Genomic DNA, 14,814 nt, shown 5'->3' with positions numbered 1-14,814 from the left:
TAAAGGCAGAAATGAAGGAAAACGCTGCTAGGAACATGCCAAAGCAGCAGGTGGCGCTATATTCCTAACCGTGTAGAAATGTTGGCCAATCAGAAGTCTAGAAGCCTCAGTGGGAAAAAGTAAACAAAGCTGGGGCATAGAAGCAGAACCGAGTCGTATGTGTGGAGGGACAGTAACTGTGTGTGTATATGTAAGCATTTAAACACTGCAGAGACAATTAACAGTAACAGTATTGTAGAAATTCATTTCACCGAAACAATAACGTGGCGCACAGTGTGACGTCAAAAAAAGCGCACACCTTTGACGCTGCGTTTTCTGCGTTTTTGCATTTACGTGTGGACGAGAAAAACTGAGTTTTCAAAAATATCCACCCTGGCCGGAGTTTTTAAAAATCTCCGTTTTCAGTGACCGAAAACGCCGTTTACGTGTGGACGAAAGGTGCAAACGCATAGAAAAATCTGCGTTTTCAAAAATACCCGGGTACGTGCGGACGTAGACTTAGACTGCCCACAATAAAAGGCCACTCTGAAATATGCAGTTTGATCACACAGCACAATGCTACAGAGCTACACTTTCCTAACATACTAAGCTATGCTAGCATGCACTTAACATCAGTCTGCTCTTTTCTTAACTAGCTTAGCATAGACATTATCAGAGTGATAATCTAAGAATAAAAATGTCTCCACACTGTAAATATCGGTCTCAGGGTCTGTTCTGAGAATAATACCATAGAATCTTTGAACTACAGTGTCTCACTGCTCCTTCTGTCTCATTTTCAGGACTGAATCTGGACGCCCAAGGGGTTTAGTGTAGAGTGCATTGCCAGAAACAAAACTGTTGGCTGCAGCATCCAATGCTCTGAGGATGAACTGAGGATTTGGACACACATTCATGCATGGACACTCACACACATATATACAGCATCGCCTGCCTATCTCACAGGGGGTGGAACCAATGGCTGAGTTAGCATTAGTTCGATAGATGAGTAGATTGCAATGCAGAGATGGGAGAGAAAGACGTGTTTCCATAGCAACAGACAACCTACACTGGACCTTCACTATGAATCAGCCTTCTGAAGCATTTACTTATATAAGCCTTCCCCCACACCTCATTCCCCAACACTCTAAGGTGGGCATCTGATTGGCTAGCTGACTCAGGTGTGCTTGCTCCTCTATTGTTGGGAGACAGCAGCTTTTCAAAACATTTAGCCTCACATCTGAAAGATAGTGCTTCGAGCTTTACCTTGTGAAAAACTTGATGCGTACTATCACCAGCTGATCAAAACAGTTTCCTGTCTAACAAGAAAAAACAGCTAAAACTCTGCTTTGAATTTACCCATAATGCAATAGTAATGTGCCATTCGCTAAACCTTCCACGAAAATGACGATGAATCATTCATCTGTGTGTGTTTTTGATTTCTGTATCCATTTATTTATTAAATTACAAACTGATCACAGCCCCTGATCACCGACTACTTTCTCTGTTGTATTAGAGACTTCTGCTTCCCTGGTATCAAACTGACCATCACCTCTTTGTGAAAGTTTACCAACGTATAAGAGACAGACGTGTCCCAATTCAGCAGCTAAATCCTTCAAATGATACTGTATACAGAGGATGCAGTCTCCATAGATCAGAAATGGTGAACCAAAGAAAGGTTTCCTATTGCATCGTTTAAAAGTTGTGAAAGCTAAGGTCGGACAATGGCACTGCTCATGCTGTGAAACTCGTTATAGCTTGTTATAGCTTATACTGTAAAACGTTGAAAATGAGCTCAATATTAAATGTTGAAATACTGTGAAATACATTATTGAAATATAATGTGAATCTAAAAACATCAGGTATAACAGCAAAACCATAACGTGTAGTCATTTTCTTTAAATTAGACAACACTATTGCAAAGCAGGGAAATTTCACCGATCTTCAGCTGCGTATTGAGGTCTGGCATCTGGGCCTTGTCAACCAGAAATAAAGACGCAAATGAGGGACCACAATGGAGACACAAGTGTCTCTTTTATGACATACACTATGTTGCTAAAACAAGCCATTCACTTTTTTCCTTTTTTTATATATAGCACTAAATCAGTTGCCTCAATGACCTTGTCTTCCACAGGTAGGTAAAGACCCTACAATAATAGAAAACAGACAAACAACCAGCTGACCCCCTATGAGCAATTGCATTGGCAACAGTAGGAGGAGGAAGGAAAGGAGGAAAACCCCCCATTTAACAACATGAAACATCTGGCAGAACCATCTGTCTCCCGAATCAATCTGATTCGGGAGACAGACACTATCTCTACTTTTAAGATTAGGCTTCAAACTTTCCTTTTTGCTAAAGCATATAGTTAGGGCTGGACCAGGTGACCCTGAATCCTCCCTTAGTTATGCTGCAATAGATGTAGGCTGCCGGGGCATTCCCATGATGCATTGAGTTTTTCCTTTCCAGTCACCTTTCTCACTCACTATGTATTAACAGACCTCTCTGCATTGAATCATATCTGTTATTAATCTCTGTCTCTCTTCCACAGCATGTCTTTATCCTGTCTTCCTTCTCTCACCCCAACCAATCGCAGCAGATGGCCCCGCCCCTCCCTGAGCCTGGTTCTGCTGGAGGTTTCTTCCTGTTAAAAGGGAGTTTTTCCTTCCCACTGTCGCCAAAGTGCTTGCTCATAGGGGGTCATATGATTGTTGGGTTTTTCTCTGTATCTATGAAGCGCCTTGAGGTGACTTTTGTTGTGATTTGGCGCTATATAAATAAAATTGAATTGAATTGAATTGAACCAGGGTCAAGGAGGGGTGGCCATCTGCTGCGACTGGGTGGGGATGAGGGGAGGAACACAGGCCAAAGACACGCTGTGGAAGAGAGCCAGAGATTACAAATAACTAATGATTGAATTAAAGGTGTATAAAGATGACACAGAGAGTGAGAAATGTAAAGAAGTGAAGATGAAACAGAGGCTAGCAGAGCATCTTTTGTAACCTTCACAAGTGCTGTTTTTGTACTGTGATGAACTTGGAATTCAGATTGAAACTCTTCAAAAAAACGTTCCTTTCCATGTGATCAGTGTTTTACGACTGCTCTGTGAAGAATGTCTGAGGTAAAAGGAAGGTTGGAGATTGGCCTAAGACAGCTGATGGCTTTTTTAGGAATGTTTTCAATTAAAGCCACCCTAAAGGCCTGGAATACATAGGTTTTTGATCATATTTAATATTAAAGCATTAATTAATTGTTGGACATTTTGGTCTAATAGAACTTGAACAGCTTGAATGGCTTGAATGAACTGAAATTACTCAGAAAGACCAATTGGAAAGAACAGTTTAAATAAATATCAATAGGATTTAAAGTAGCTGTGCATAATGACATGTCTTTGAGATGTTATACAGTTTACTCTAATGGGTAAACTTTTATTTATGAAGAAATTCATGATCATTAATGTTAAAGGAATGCTTGGCTCAACAGAGTTCTAACTTTGTCTGCCTGGCTGCAGTGATGAAAAAAACCTGCAGTATTTTTCATTTTCTTAGTCAGATTTTCCAACTGGAATCTTGCTTCAGGATGGTAGCAGTGCACATAAACAGGAGTAAAACTGTAAAACTTTTACTCTGTACTACCACTGTTGTCTTGCACAGAGAACTGACTCTACAAATAAAAATAAACCAACAACAGGTGTTATGAAAGATTGCTTACCAAGAGCAAAACAAATTCTATCTTTCCTCACTTTTCCAATTTTACTACTGGAGCAGCTTCCAAGTGCTGTCGACTCAGGAGTCGTGTCACTCTTGGCTCTGACATCCAACTTCAGAGGTAAATGGACGGCAGCATTAACATCTCCAAAGTTGACCCACAGACGGTTGAAGTACCCACAACAGGTCAGGGATGAGTTGTTGCCCCAAGTGGAGGAATTAAAGTATCTTTGGGTCCTGTTCATGAGTAAGGAGAGAATGGAGGAAGACTGATAGATTGATTGGTGCAGCAATGGAGAAGTTTGACAAATTCATTGCTAACTGGGTCAGGGCAGAACCGGGACATGTGAGATTCACCCATGTGAATCTGGCATTACAGAAATACCATACTGAGAGATCCCCACTGATCATTGCTCTCTTTGTTTCCTGTTATATACAGATCACTCCTGTGCAGAGCCTACACTTTGCAGAATATTGTTTACATGTTGTAGCTGTTTGCTGTCAGCAGGGGGTTGTGTCACAAACAACTGCAGTGTTGCCAACTCCTCAGTAAGAAAAATCCCTATTGGCTGTCCTAAAAGTTGCTAGAAATCGCAAAATGACGTCATCCCTAAGTTGCCTAATTGGTCATGCTTATGTAATTGTAACCTACTGTTGAATACAGAAATAACAACGTGAAGGAGACATGTAGTGAGTTAAAAAAAACACTCTAAATGCATTTAGAATATATTTAGAACAACACATTAAATTTATTTTAGCAATTATTGTTTTTTTTAATGTCACACTTCCAACCGTCTTCCTTTGTCCGGGCTTGGGACCGGCAAAAGTGACCCGAAATAGTTACTTTTGTGTGTGTGTGTGTGTGTGTGTGTATTTTAAGTAGTTTTAAAGTATGTGAGCCACAAAAAGTAACAGTAAACGAACTGACTGCGTTACAGTCAGGGCGGGAGCAGCGGCTTCCCTCATGCGCGATTCATTTGCCAGTTTGGACGAGTAGGTGTGAACATCTCCTCCTGCTCTGACAGCACCTGGGGCAGGGGTCGGCAACCCGCGGCTCTTTAGTCTTTATTTTGCGGCTCAGGGTGGTTTGGGAAAATAAATTAGAAGTATTTAGCTGAAGTGTATTTTATTTGTGTTTAGTTCTTCTTCTTTTTTAACTTGTAGCTCTAAATTGGAAGATTATTGTGATTTTGAAATATAAAAATAAAATTTTATCGTATTATTTTTTCATTGCTCAAAATAAGCAGAAGCCGGTGTACCCGTCGAAACCCTGCGCATTTATCGAGACTTTCAACCCCAGGTAGGCCAATTATGGATCTTCGGATCCACATTATGTCAGCAGCCATTCTCCACTGTGAACTAAGTTAAAAACAAACACGCTCATGCCTCACAGATGAAAGCTTACAGTCCTGCGTAAAGATGAAAGCCCCGATTTGCAGACACTGTGCGCAGAGGTTCGGGACCACAAGTCTTATTGTAAACATATCACGGCAGACCCGACGATGTTTTCATGAGCATGCTTTTCAGCATCTCTTTATTGACCACTTTTCACACACGGTTACTGTACGCATACAGCCGGCTGTAGCTTTTCAACAGCAGAGAGAGCACAGACTTTAAGGCGGCGAGGCGTGATTGCGGGTCCCGCTCAGGTGCGTCCGCCTCCCCTGCAGCGGCGCTCCAGACCACGCCCCGCCACACACAGGGCTGGACTGGGACAAAAAATCGGCCCGGGCATTTTGACTAGACCTGGCCCACCAAAAATGTGACGTCATTCAGGGGTAAAACCGCAAAGGATTCTGGGAACTTGTGGCAAGCGGTACTAGCGCATGCAGGCTTTCAATTGAACTCAGTTACACAGCGATAAAAAGAAACACAAAAAATGGCAAGAAACTGTTGTATTATTAGTTGCAATAGCCGGTGTTGTGCCTGTTATGCCAACATTTTTCCTGCTTGTGTGGTGACTAGATCTCAATCCAGGAAGAATGACTTTGATTTGTCTGACTCTTTCCTCGTTATGACAGAAGGACCTGATATTGCTGGACCTGAAGCTATGCTTAAAGATGAGGCTAGAAAGAGGTTTTCTCTTACTGACGCAGACATAAAACTGCCTGCTTCTAGAGAGGAATTTATTGTTGCACAGCATGAAGATGACTCTCTTCTGAAATGCCGTACGTCCGTACTTACCCAGGAGGAAGCTAGCGTACATTGTTGATGAGGATCTCCTTCTACGTCGCTGGGCTGGTGAAAACTTAGATGACTAGCATACAGTTTATCAAGTTGTTGTGCCAAAGGTTTTCCACTTGCAAGTCCTAGCGTTAGCACATGATCACCCACTTTCCGGACACCTTGGCATAAATAAAACGTATCATAAGGTCCTCAAACATTTTTTTTGGCCAGGGCTCAAGTCTGATGTTGCACGTTACTGTCGTACCTGCCATGTTTGCCAAGTTGTGGGCAAGCCAAATCAAGTTATCCCACCTGCACCCCTGTCACCGATTCCAGTGATGGGTGAACCGTTTAGCAGGGTTATTGTTGACTGTGTAGGGCCTTTGCCAAAATCAAAGTCAGGGCACCAATACCTTCTAACAATGATGTGTGCTTCTACTAGGTTTCCTGAAGCAGTGCCCTTGCGAAGAATCACCGCTCCTGTTATCAGTAAAGCTCTGGTCGGGTTCTTCTCTGTGTTTGGTCTTCCAAAGATAGTCCAGACTGATCAGGGAACCAACTTTAAGTCTAGGACCTTTGCTCAGGCCCTGAAGGCATTAGGAGCGGAACACATTACATCAAGTCCCTACCATCCTGAAAGTCAGGGAGCGCTTGAAAGATTTCACCAGACATTAAAGTCCATGCTCCGCAAATACTGTCTGGAGACTGGAAAGAAGTGGGATGAGGGTATCCCATTCTTATTGTTCGCTGCTCGTGGAGCAGTGCAGGAGTCCCTAGGCTTTAGTCCTGCACAGCTTGTATTTGGACATGAAGTTAGAGGACCATTGCATATCCTTAAAGAACAGCTAGTTGTTCCAACTAAAACATCGAAGAGCATCCCTGAGTACGTGGCTAAAATTAGAGAGCGCCTTAAAACAGCTTGTGCTATTGCCAGGGACACCTTAACTGCTAGGCAGATAAGGATGAAAAAACACTATGATCGGAGAGCAGTTGCTCGTCAGTTTAAACCTGGTGATCAGGTTCTAGTTTTGCTCCCCGTCCTGGGCTCTTCTCTGAGAACAAAGTTTTCGGGACCATATGTTGTGGAAAAGAAACTTAGTGAGACCAATTATGTTGTTCAAACACCCGATCGTCGTCGCAAGACCAGAGTATGCCATGTTAACATGATGAAACATTATCTTACGAGAGAGAATGAAGGTAATCCACTCACTCCGCACAAGGTTACATCTAGCTCTCCAGTAGCATGTGTAACTTCAGAGATAGCCAATGAAAGCAGTGAGGAGGATGCGGTCCGGGGCAAAGACGCGTCACAGGGTACGAGACTAAGTAATGGTGAGATTCTGTCTGACTTGCCCCACTATTTGTCTCACCTGTCACTTGATCAGGCTGAAGACATTCAGAACCTGATTGTATCTTTCCGGTGTATGTTTGGGGATATTCCTACCCAGACGAGTTTGATATCCCATGACATCGTTCTTACCAATCCTGCACCCGTTAAACAGCATGCATACAGAGTCAATCTCATCAAAAGGGAGGCTATGAAAAAGGAAGTAGAGTATCTAGTTAGGAATGGACTTGCCATACCCAGTTGCAGCCCCTGGAGTTCCCCTTGTTTGTTGGACATTAAAGCTGATGGGAGTCCACGGTTCTGTACAGACTTCCGCAGAGTGAATGCTGTGACAGTTCCTGACGCATACCCCTTGCCCCTCATCGATGATTGCATTGATGACATCGGACCTGCCACATTTATTACTAAACTGGATATGTTGAAAGGTTACTGGCAGATTCCTTTAACCAAAAGTGCGTCAGAGATATCCGCTTTTGTAACTCCAGACAGTTTCCTCCAGTACACAGTCATGCCATTTGGGTTATGTAATGCGCCAGCTACATTTCAGAGGCTAGTGAACAAAGTACTGGGTGATGTTCCAAACTGCCGGGTGTATCTGGACGACATAGTTGTGTATTCCAGTGAATGGGCAGAGCATCTTGCTACTTTGTCAGCTGTGTTTGAACGCCTCTCGGCTGCCTCGCTGACTTTGAACCTTGCCAAGTGTGAGTTTGGTAAAAGCACCATTCTCTATCTAGGCCAACGAGTTGGTGGAGGAATGGTATGCCCAGTGGATGCAAAGATCCATGCCATTTCAACCTTTCCGGTTCCATCTACAAGAAGGGAGCTACGTCGTTTTCTTGGAATGGCTGGGTATTATCGCCGGTTCTGTAAGAACTTCTCAACAGTAGCTGCCCCGTTGACTGCCTTGACCAGTCCATCAGTTCCATTTTCCTGGTCTGATGAATGCCAACATGCCTTTGAGAATCTTAAAGGATTGCTTTCATGTTCACCTGTTCTCTCCGCCCCAGACTTCAGCCGACCGTTCAAGTTGGAGGTCGATGCTAGCGCCGTTGGGGTAGGTGCTGTCCTTCTCCAGGAAGATCAGGATGGACTCGATCACCCTGTGTGCTACTTCTCAAAGAAGTTCACTCTTCCTCAGAGAAGGTATTCAACAATCGAACAAGAAACTCTTGCCGTTCTGTTGGCTCTGCAACATTTTGAGGTTTATCTTGGATTAAGTGTAGAACCCACAAAAGTCTTTACAGACCATAATCCACTTGTTTTCCTTTCAAGGATGTACAATAACAATCGTCGGCTTATGAGGTTTAATCATTCAAGAGTATAACCTTCAAATCTGCCATAAAAAGGGGACAGAAAATGTCCTGGCTGATGCACTATCCTGTGCCCTGTAGTCTGTTTAGGGTTTTTGTTTGTGTTTGAAGGATCCAAACTTTTTGTTTGGACTTGTAAGGGTGGGGGTGTTACGTGTCTGCAGGCTGCATGTTTTCTTTCCCCCTCCTTTTGTTTGCCGTTCCCTTAGGTTGCAGACTGCAGGCTGATGTCAATCTGGGGCCATCCAACTAATTAGAGGAGGGGGACCCTGATTGGACAATCCAGGAGTGCACACCTTGATAAGGAGACTCACCTGTGGCTGGGCGTGGCTCTCTTCCCTCCTTTGAATTGTTTGGCACATGCGTGAAGTATCTCTGCTGTCCTTCTTTTGTTTGGTAATTGTGGTGGGAGTAAAGCGGACTAGGTAAGTTTGGGGACCCCATACACTTACTCACGTAGAGTCTTTTTGTTAGAACACTGGGTAAGTACGTTGGTGCCACCCATGTAGTTTTGAGCTTGTTTTGAGTTGAGGTTTAGGGTTTTTCCCTCTTGTTTTTGCTTTTCTAGAATAATAGCTCAGTTAAGTTTTGGATTTGTCTTTTTGGTGGTTTTTTTGGCACAACCTAACTGTCCCTTTCTCCCCCACATTTGTTGTTTGAATTGGGGTTATTTATTTTGTGAGAGCGCTGCCATTAAACATTTTTAATAACACCTGTACCGAGTTTCCGGAGTTGTTGTGTTATCCCCTCCTGCCCTCGAGGAGACGTAACAGTGCCAAAAAGTGATTGTCTGCCAAAAACTGATTTCCGGTATTTGCCAAAAACTGATTGCTTGTATTTAAATTGCTATAAGTAACTTGTTGGGCTATAATATGTGAAACATATGTCCAATGCATCCCTCATGGATGACATAAAGTCATATTGAGCTACAAACAACATTAGTGTAACAAGGTAGAAGCCGCATTCAGTCTTTGGCAGTGACTTTTATATAACCTTTATTTATGCCGTTAAAAAAAAGTCTAATTAACATTAAAAATATCTTTTGTAAGAAGTAGTTAGCAGAAATAGCTCAAATATTACAATAGTTCTGTAAAAATATTTAAAGTGGGGATAAAGGACGGGATTGGTTATAATGTAAGTACAATAACACAGAGTTGTAAAGATACTTGAAAAAACAGATAATTTTTTAATTCCATATATAGCCCCTTTGTAAACGCTGTTCACCGAAGTCTATGTACTACGGTGGCTGGGAAGTGCAAAGTGCAACAAATTAAAAATCCACAACAAATTAAAAATCCTTGACGGAAAGGGATTGTCTGAAATACCGGAAGTGACACAACGATTAGCCTAATAGGGCTTTTGGAGACTGATGTCACGAGAGGGGCGTGGCCAGGATTTTTGGTTGAGGCGCCATGTCAGTGTTGCCAACTTAGCGACTTTGTCGCTATATTTAGCGAGTTTTTAGACCCCCTTAGCGACTTTTTTTCTAAAAAGCGACTAGCGACAAATCTGGCGACTTTTTCTGGTATTATTGGAGACTTATTTATGACGACTTTTTGACGTGAACACGCATATCACTCTTACTCTCAACAAGCAGCGGTGCTGCCGTGGGCGCCTCACCCGTGCCAAAGCGCTCCCAGGGAGAGGATAGTCCTTCCCCAGCTGCTATCAGGGCAGGAGACGTTCACACCTGTGCGTCCAAACGGCAAATGAATCGCGCATGAGCGAAGCCTCTGCTCCCACATTGACTGTAATGCAGTCAGTTCTTCCTTTACTGTTATGCTGTTTTGTGGACCACAAGGTTTAAAACTACTTAAACACACACTCTCACACACAAATTAACTCCACTAGAGTGCCAATTTCGGGTCACTTTTGCCATTCCAGGCCCAGATAATGGAGCAGGGTTGGAATTGTGACATTAAAAAACAATAATTGCTAAAAGAAATTTAATTTGTAGTTCTAAATAAATTCTAACTGCATTTAGGACGTTTTTTACTCACTTTATGTCTCTTCCACGATGTTATTTCTCTCTCCAACAACGTAGGTTACAATTACATTAGCATGACAAATTATGCAAATTAGGTGATGACGTCATCTGGCGACTTCTAGCGACTTTTAGGACAGCCAATAGCGATTTTCCTTACTAAGGAGTTGGCAACACTGCGCCATGTTTCTGGGCCGAACAAAGCGCTAGCGAAAGAGGAGCGAAAGTACACGGATAACACCAGCTATGGTTCGTACTTGCTGTGCGGTCGGTTGTAAAGTTAGATCACACGACCGGCAAGGGAATAAGGTTGAAATGGTTTATCTTTTCATTCTTTCCCCACCTGGAAGCAACATGAGGCAGCTCATGTATCGGATGTTACCAAAAGAAGGCGTCTAGTCTGGATAGCAGCTGTGAGACAAGCTGATATCTCTTCTTTTCCATCTCCAAATATCTGTTGGTGCTCCAGACATTTTCATTCCGGTAAGTTATAGATATGTTCATATCACTCTTTATCCGGTCTTTTAAGTCTGACATCACTAGCCGTGTCTTGGCTCAAACTCTGCTGCAGGTCCATAAATCACAAGATCACTGTGGCATCACTGAGTGTTGAAAAACTAAAGTCTTTCATCTGTAATAAAATGGTCAGCGGTCTGCTCTACCATGTGTAATAATTGAGTTTATCATCCAGGCATCCATGAAAACGAAATTAGCAGGAAGTTAGCTCGCTAGATTCCATCTAAATACAATATAGCATGTCCTAACTGCGGGGTTTTGGAAACAAATTCAAACGTACAGCTCTATCACTTCCAACATAAATGAAGACAGAAAACTAAACAGCAGTGACGTTTGTAGGGTACTGTGAGTAAAATGCGTTTGATTTTCCCCCGAACATTCAAATTAGTGCAATCATAAATTCATTCACGAGGGACAAATTACAGGGAGAGCGTGTGGAGGCTCTGGCTATGTTCACACTGCACGCGAAAGCGCATCAAATCGGACTTTTTTGACCGTATGCGACCCATATCCATTCATGGTATGACAGTGTAAAAACAGCACAAATCCGATATTTTCAAATCCGATCTGGGTCACTTTTGTATGTGGTACTGAATCCGATACATATCTGATGTTTTAGAAAGCAACTGCTGATTGAATGGTCATGTCGCATTGAATCAGTCTTTTACGTCACTGACACGAAACATATGCCAATTATCAGCGCTGGAGAAGCGTCCGAGAAGACTTTGAGAACACATGAGCGCTTCGTGTCCATCCCGTGTAGATGTTAGTGAAACTGTTGGGAAGACAACATGAACATTTTATTTATACTGTATAATCTGCAGATTCTGACAGAAATCTGCATATCCTTTGAAGCACCGCTCCTCTCTAAAACGGCAATAAGGATAATTATTAGGCCCTATGTAAATAACAAAATAACTTAAAGCAAAGTCTGAAACAAGTCTTTATATTAAGGGCCATCAGTCAAACAATACTGTTTGGTCTGGGTCTAAACAGAGCGTGTTGCGTGTGACATCAGCTTTTGCATATGCGGGCCACTTTGAGGGTTCACAAAGGAGCGCGTTTGCTGTCACATTTTATTTGTAGTGTGAACAAGCAGACAAAAAATCGGAATTGAGCATTAAGACCTGCAGTGTGAACATAGCCATAGTGAGTTCAGTGCGTTGATGTGCCATTGTCCTGAAGAATTTAGTTATTCTCAGTGGTTAAAGAAATTGCAATTATTTATTCATATTTATTAGAAATAATCCTAATTACATATCTTGCTTCCATGTTTGTGTCCTGTGTCACAAAAAATACATTTTTTACTATAATACATTGATTAATGACCTGCAGAATCTCCTTATCATATTACGTGTCCATGATTGTCACCTAAAGTCAAACTTTATGCTTTCTCCATCTTGAAAGTGATTACATACTTTAGTTTCATTTTCTGAAGGCAGGTTTCTGAAAGAGAACAGGCAGATTTGGAATATAACATGCAGGGTTCTATAGATGGATACATAAAAAACTGGAAAATTAAATGTATGTGCTAACTTTCTAAACACTTTCCAGTCCATTTATCATAAATGTAACAAAGTAGATAAAAACACATTTATGTCGGCCTTGGCTCATTAGAGTCTTTGTCTTTAAATTAACTTTGTGTGTTTCAGGTCCTGCACTCTCAAAGACCGAATGAACCAGCATTACAGCCATGGGTCATTGTGAGCATCACAGGGAAGGTTGAAGCCGCCCACTGCACCTGTATGGCCGGAGTCGTGGAGACCTGCAGCCATGTCGCTGTTCTTCTTTTTAAAGTAGAAGCAACAGTACGGATCTGTGGCACAAGGGCTGTTACAGATGAACCTGCATACTGGGTTTTGCCTGGTAATATGACCAAGATACAGCCAGAGGTTGGCCATAAGATAGACTTCTCCTCTTCAGCTGCCCAAAAACGGCTCTGGATCAAAACATAAACAGACCATCCATATTGAAAGGTAAAAGGAGCCTCTAAAAAGAAAAATCCCACCTGCTACTGTGGAGGAGTTGTCACTGCTATAATGCCATAATGTTTTATCTAGGGGTCTAGATTTATGCCTGTAGTGCACTGCCATGTAAATAATTTGCATTTACGGAATATGTACTGAGTACCACTGTTCAAAAGTTCAATAAAGAAAAACTAATTTTTGCCTCTTTTTTATTATAGAACATCACATCAGTTACAATGTAGAATCCATGTCATTTATAGTTTATAAAAGACAATGTTTACACAAAATCATGACAGCATTTACACGATATCACCCACTATTATACTACTTAATTTACTATCAATTACTTCAATTTATCTTCTGAAAAATTACCACTATCTATACAGCACAAGACTTAAGAATATTTAACAGGAGCAAGTTTCATTTTTCCCTGGTTTTACTACCACACTGTTCACCAAAACGGCAGCAAACCTTCACCATCTTATCCAGAAGGGTCACCTCTTCACCTTCACATGGAAGAAGTAATCTGATTGGCATGGTGGTTTGTTTGAAGCAGGTCCCTTGTGTAGCGCTGGAACCCAGTCACGATGTTTCATCCATTTCATTGGCTGGTTTGCTGCAATAATGCCAAATAATTAACAAGGCTATAAATAGAATGTAGTTCTGCAAAATCACTCATTAGGATGGTTTTTTTTTTTCTAATTTGCTATGACCTCAGAGTCGATCGAAAAGAAAACTAATAGGCTATCTGGTCTTTAAGTGGTGGCGTGACAAATCCTGCTTCCAGGCCTAAAGTAGTCTGCGTTTAATATGGGTTTTGTGTTGTTAACATGTTTAATGTTTTGTATTGTCTTCTATTTAATCTCAAACTCCTAAAAACAGTAAGTGATCACTGTTGACCTCCCTCGGCTTCTATCACCACTAATCATTTGAAAGCTCAGTTTTTAAAACCTTACGATGTAGCTACAGCCCAGCCCATGCAGCAGTATATGAATGACTAATCCTATTCATCCTTGTGGATGGATTATCTCAGTTCTCCTGGCTGAAGTTTGGTCCGTTTACAGCATCGTGCCATGAGATTACATTTGTTCCTGACCACCGAGAATACCGCGGTAAAGTGAGCCGTCATTTGTGAGCCGCGGTCAAGCCAGCCGCCTCTTATCCGCCGCATAAATTTCCTTGCGCTTTTACACCAGTCTTTACGGTAGCGCCTTTTTGCTTTATATCCCGATTGAGAGCCTAGACCCACGCGCACGCGCACGCACACATTACGATGGAACAGCCCAATACAGTCAATACAATTATGTCTATTACAAAAATTCATTAAAAATCATCCTTAGTAGTTGAGGTCCAACTTTCAACACATTCCTTCTCTGGGACACCTACTGTACCTGTGTGCCAAGTTTCATCCAGATTTACTGTAGAATTCCTCAGAAATTAAAGGAAACTAATATTCAATGCAATACAGTCAATACACTACAATTATGTACATTTCAAAATTTCATTAAAAATCATCCTTAGTAGTTGAGGTCCAACTTTCAACAGATTCCTTCTCTGGGACACCTACTGTACCTGTGTGCCAAGGTTCATCCAGATTTACTGTAAGATTCCTCAGAAATTAAAGGACATGTATATTGAATTCAATACACTTACTTAAATATTGCATCATATTCAAAAATTCATTAAAAATCATCCATAATAGTTGATGTCCAACTTTCAACACCGTCTTACTCTGGGCGACCTACGGTATCTCTGGGCCAAGTTACATCTCAATTCACTGTAATCTTTATCAAAAATTGAAAGAACAATTATATGTCAATGCTGGCTGTGTGCCTTTCA

General features: G+C 41.8%; 1 protein-coding gene across 12 annotated transcripts in view; it reads left to right on the top strand.

Moving 5' to 3' along the window:
- The window catches only part of epb41l3a (erythrocyte membrane protein band 4.1-like 3a), a 32,624-nt gene extending 31,160 nt beyond the window's left edge, over positions 1–1,464 (top strand). For all 12 annotated transcript variants that reach the window (XM_085172278.1, XM_085172289.1, XM_085172284.1 and 9 more), the window contains one exon: positions 780–1,464. In XM_085172278.1, coding sequence (XP_085028404.1) covers positions 780–785 — 6 coding nt within the window. In that variant the 3' untranslated portion in view covers positions 786–1,464. The remainder of the gene's footprint in view (positions 1–779) is intronic.
- The last annotated feature ends 13,350 nt before the right edge of the window (positions 1,465–14,814 follow it).

This window comes from Neolamprologus multifasciatus, chromosome 9, assembly GCF_963576455.1.
Source record: "Neolamprologus multifasciatus chromosome 9, fNeoMul1.2, whole genome shotgun sequence".
Classification (NCBI taxonomy): domain Eukaryota; kingdom Metazoa; phylum Chordata; class Actinopteri; order Cichliformes; family Cichlidae; genus Neolamprologus; species Neolamprologus multifasciatus.
Note: the sequence above shows the minus strand (reverse complement) of the source record. Positions and strands in the feature narration are given on the sequence as shown.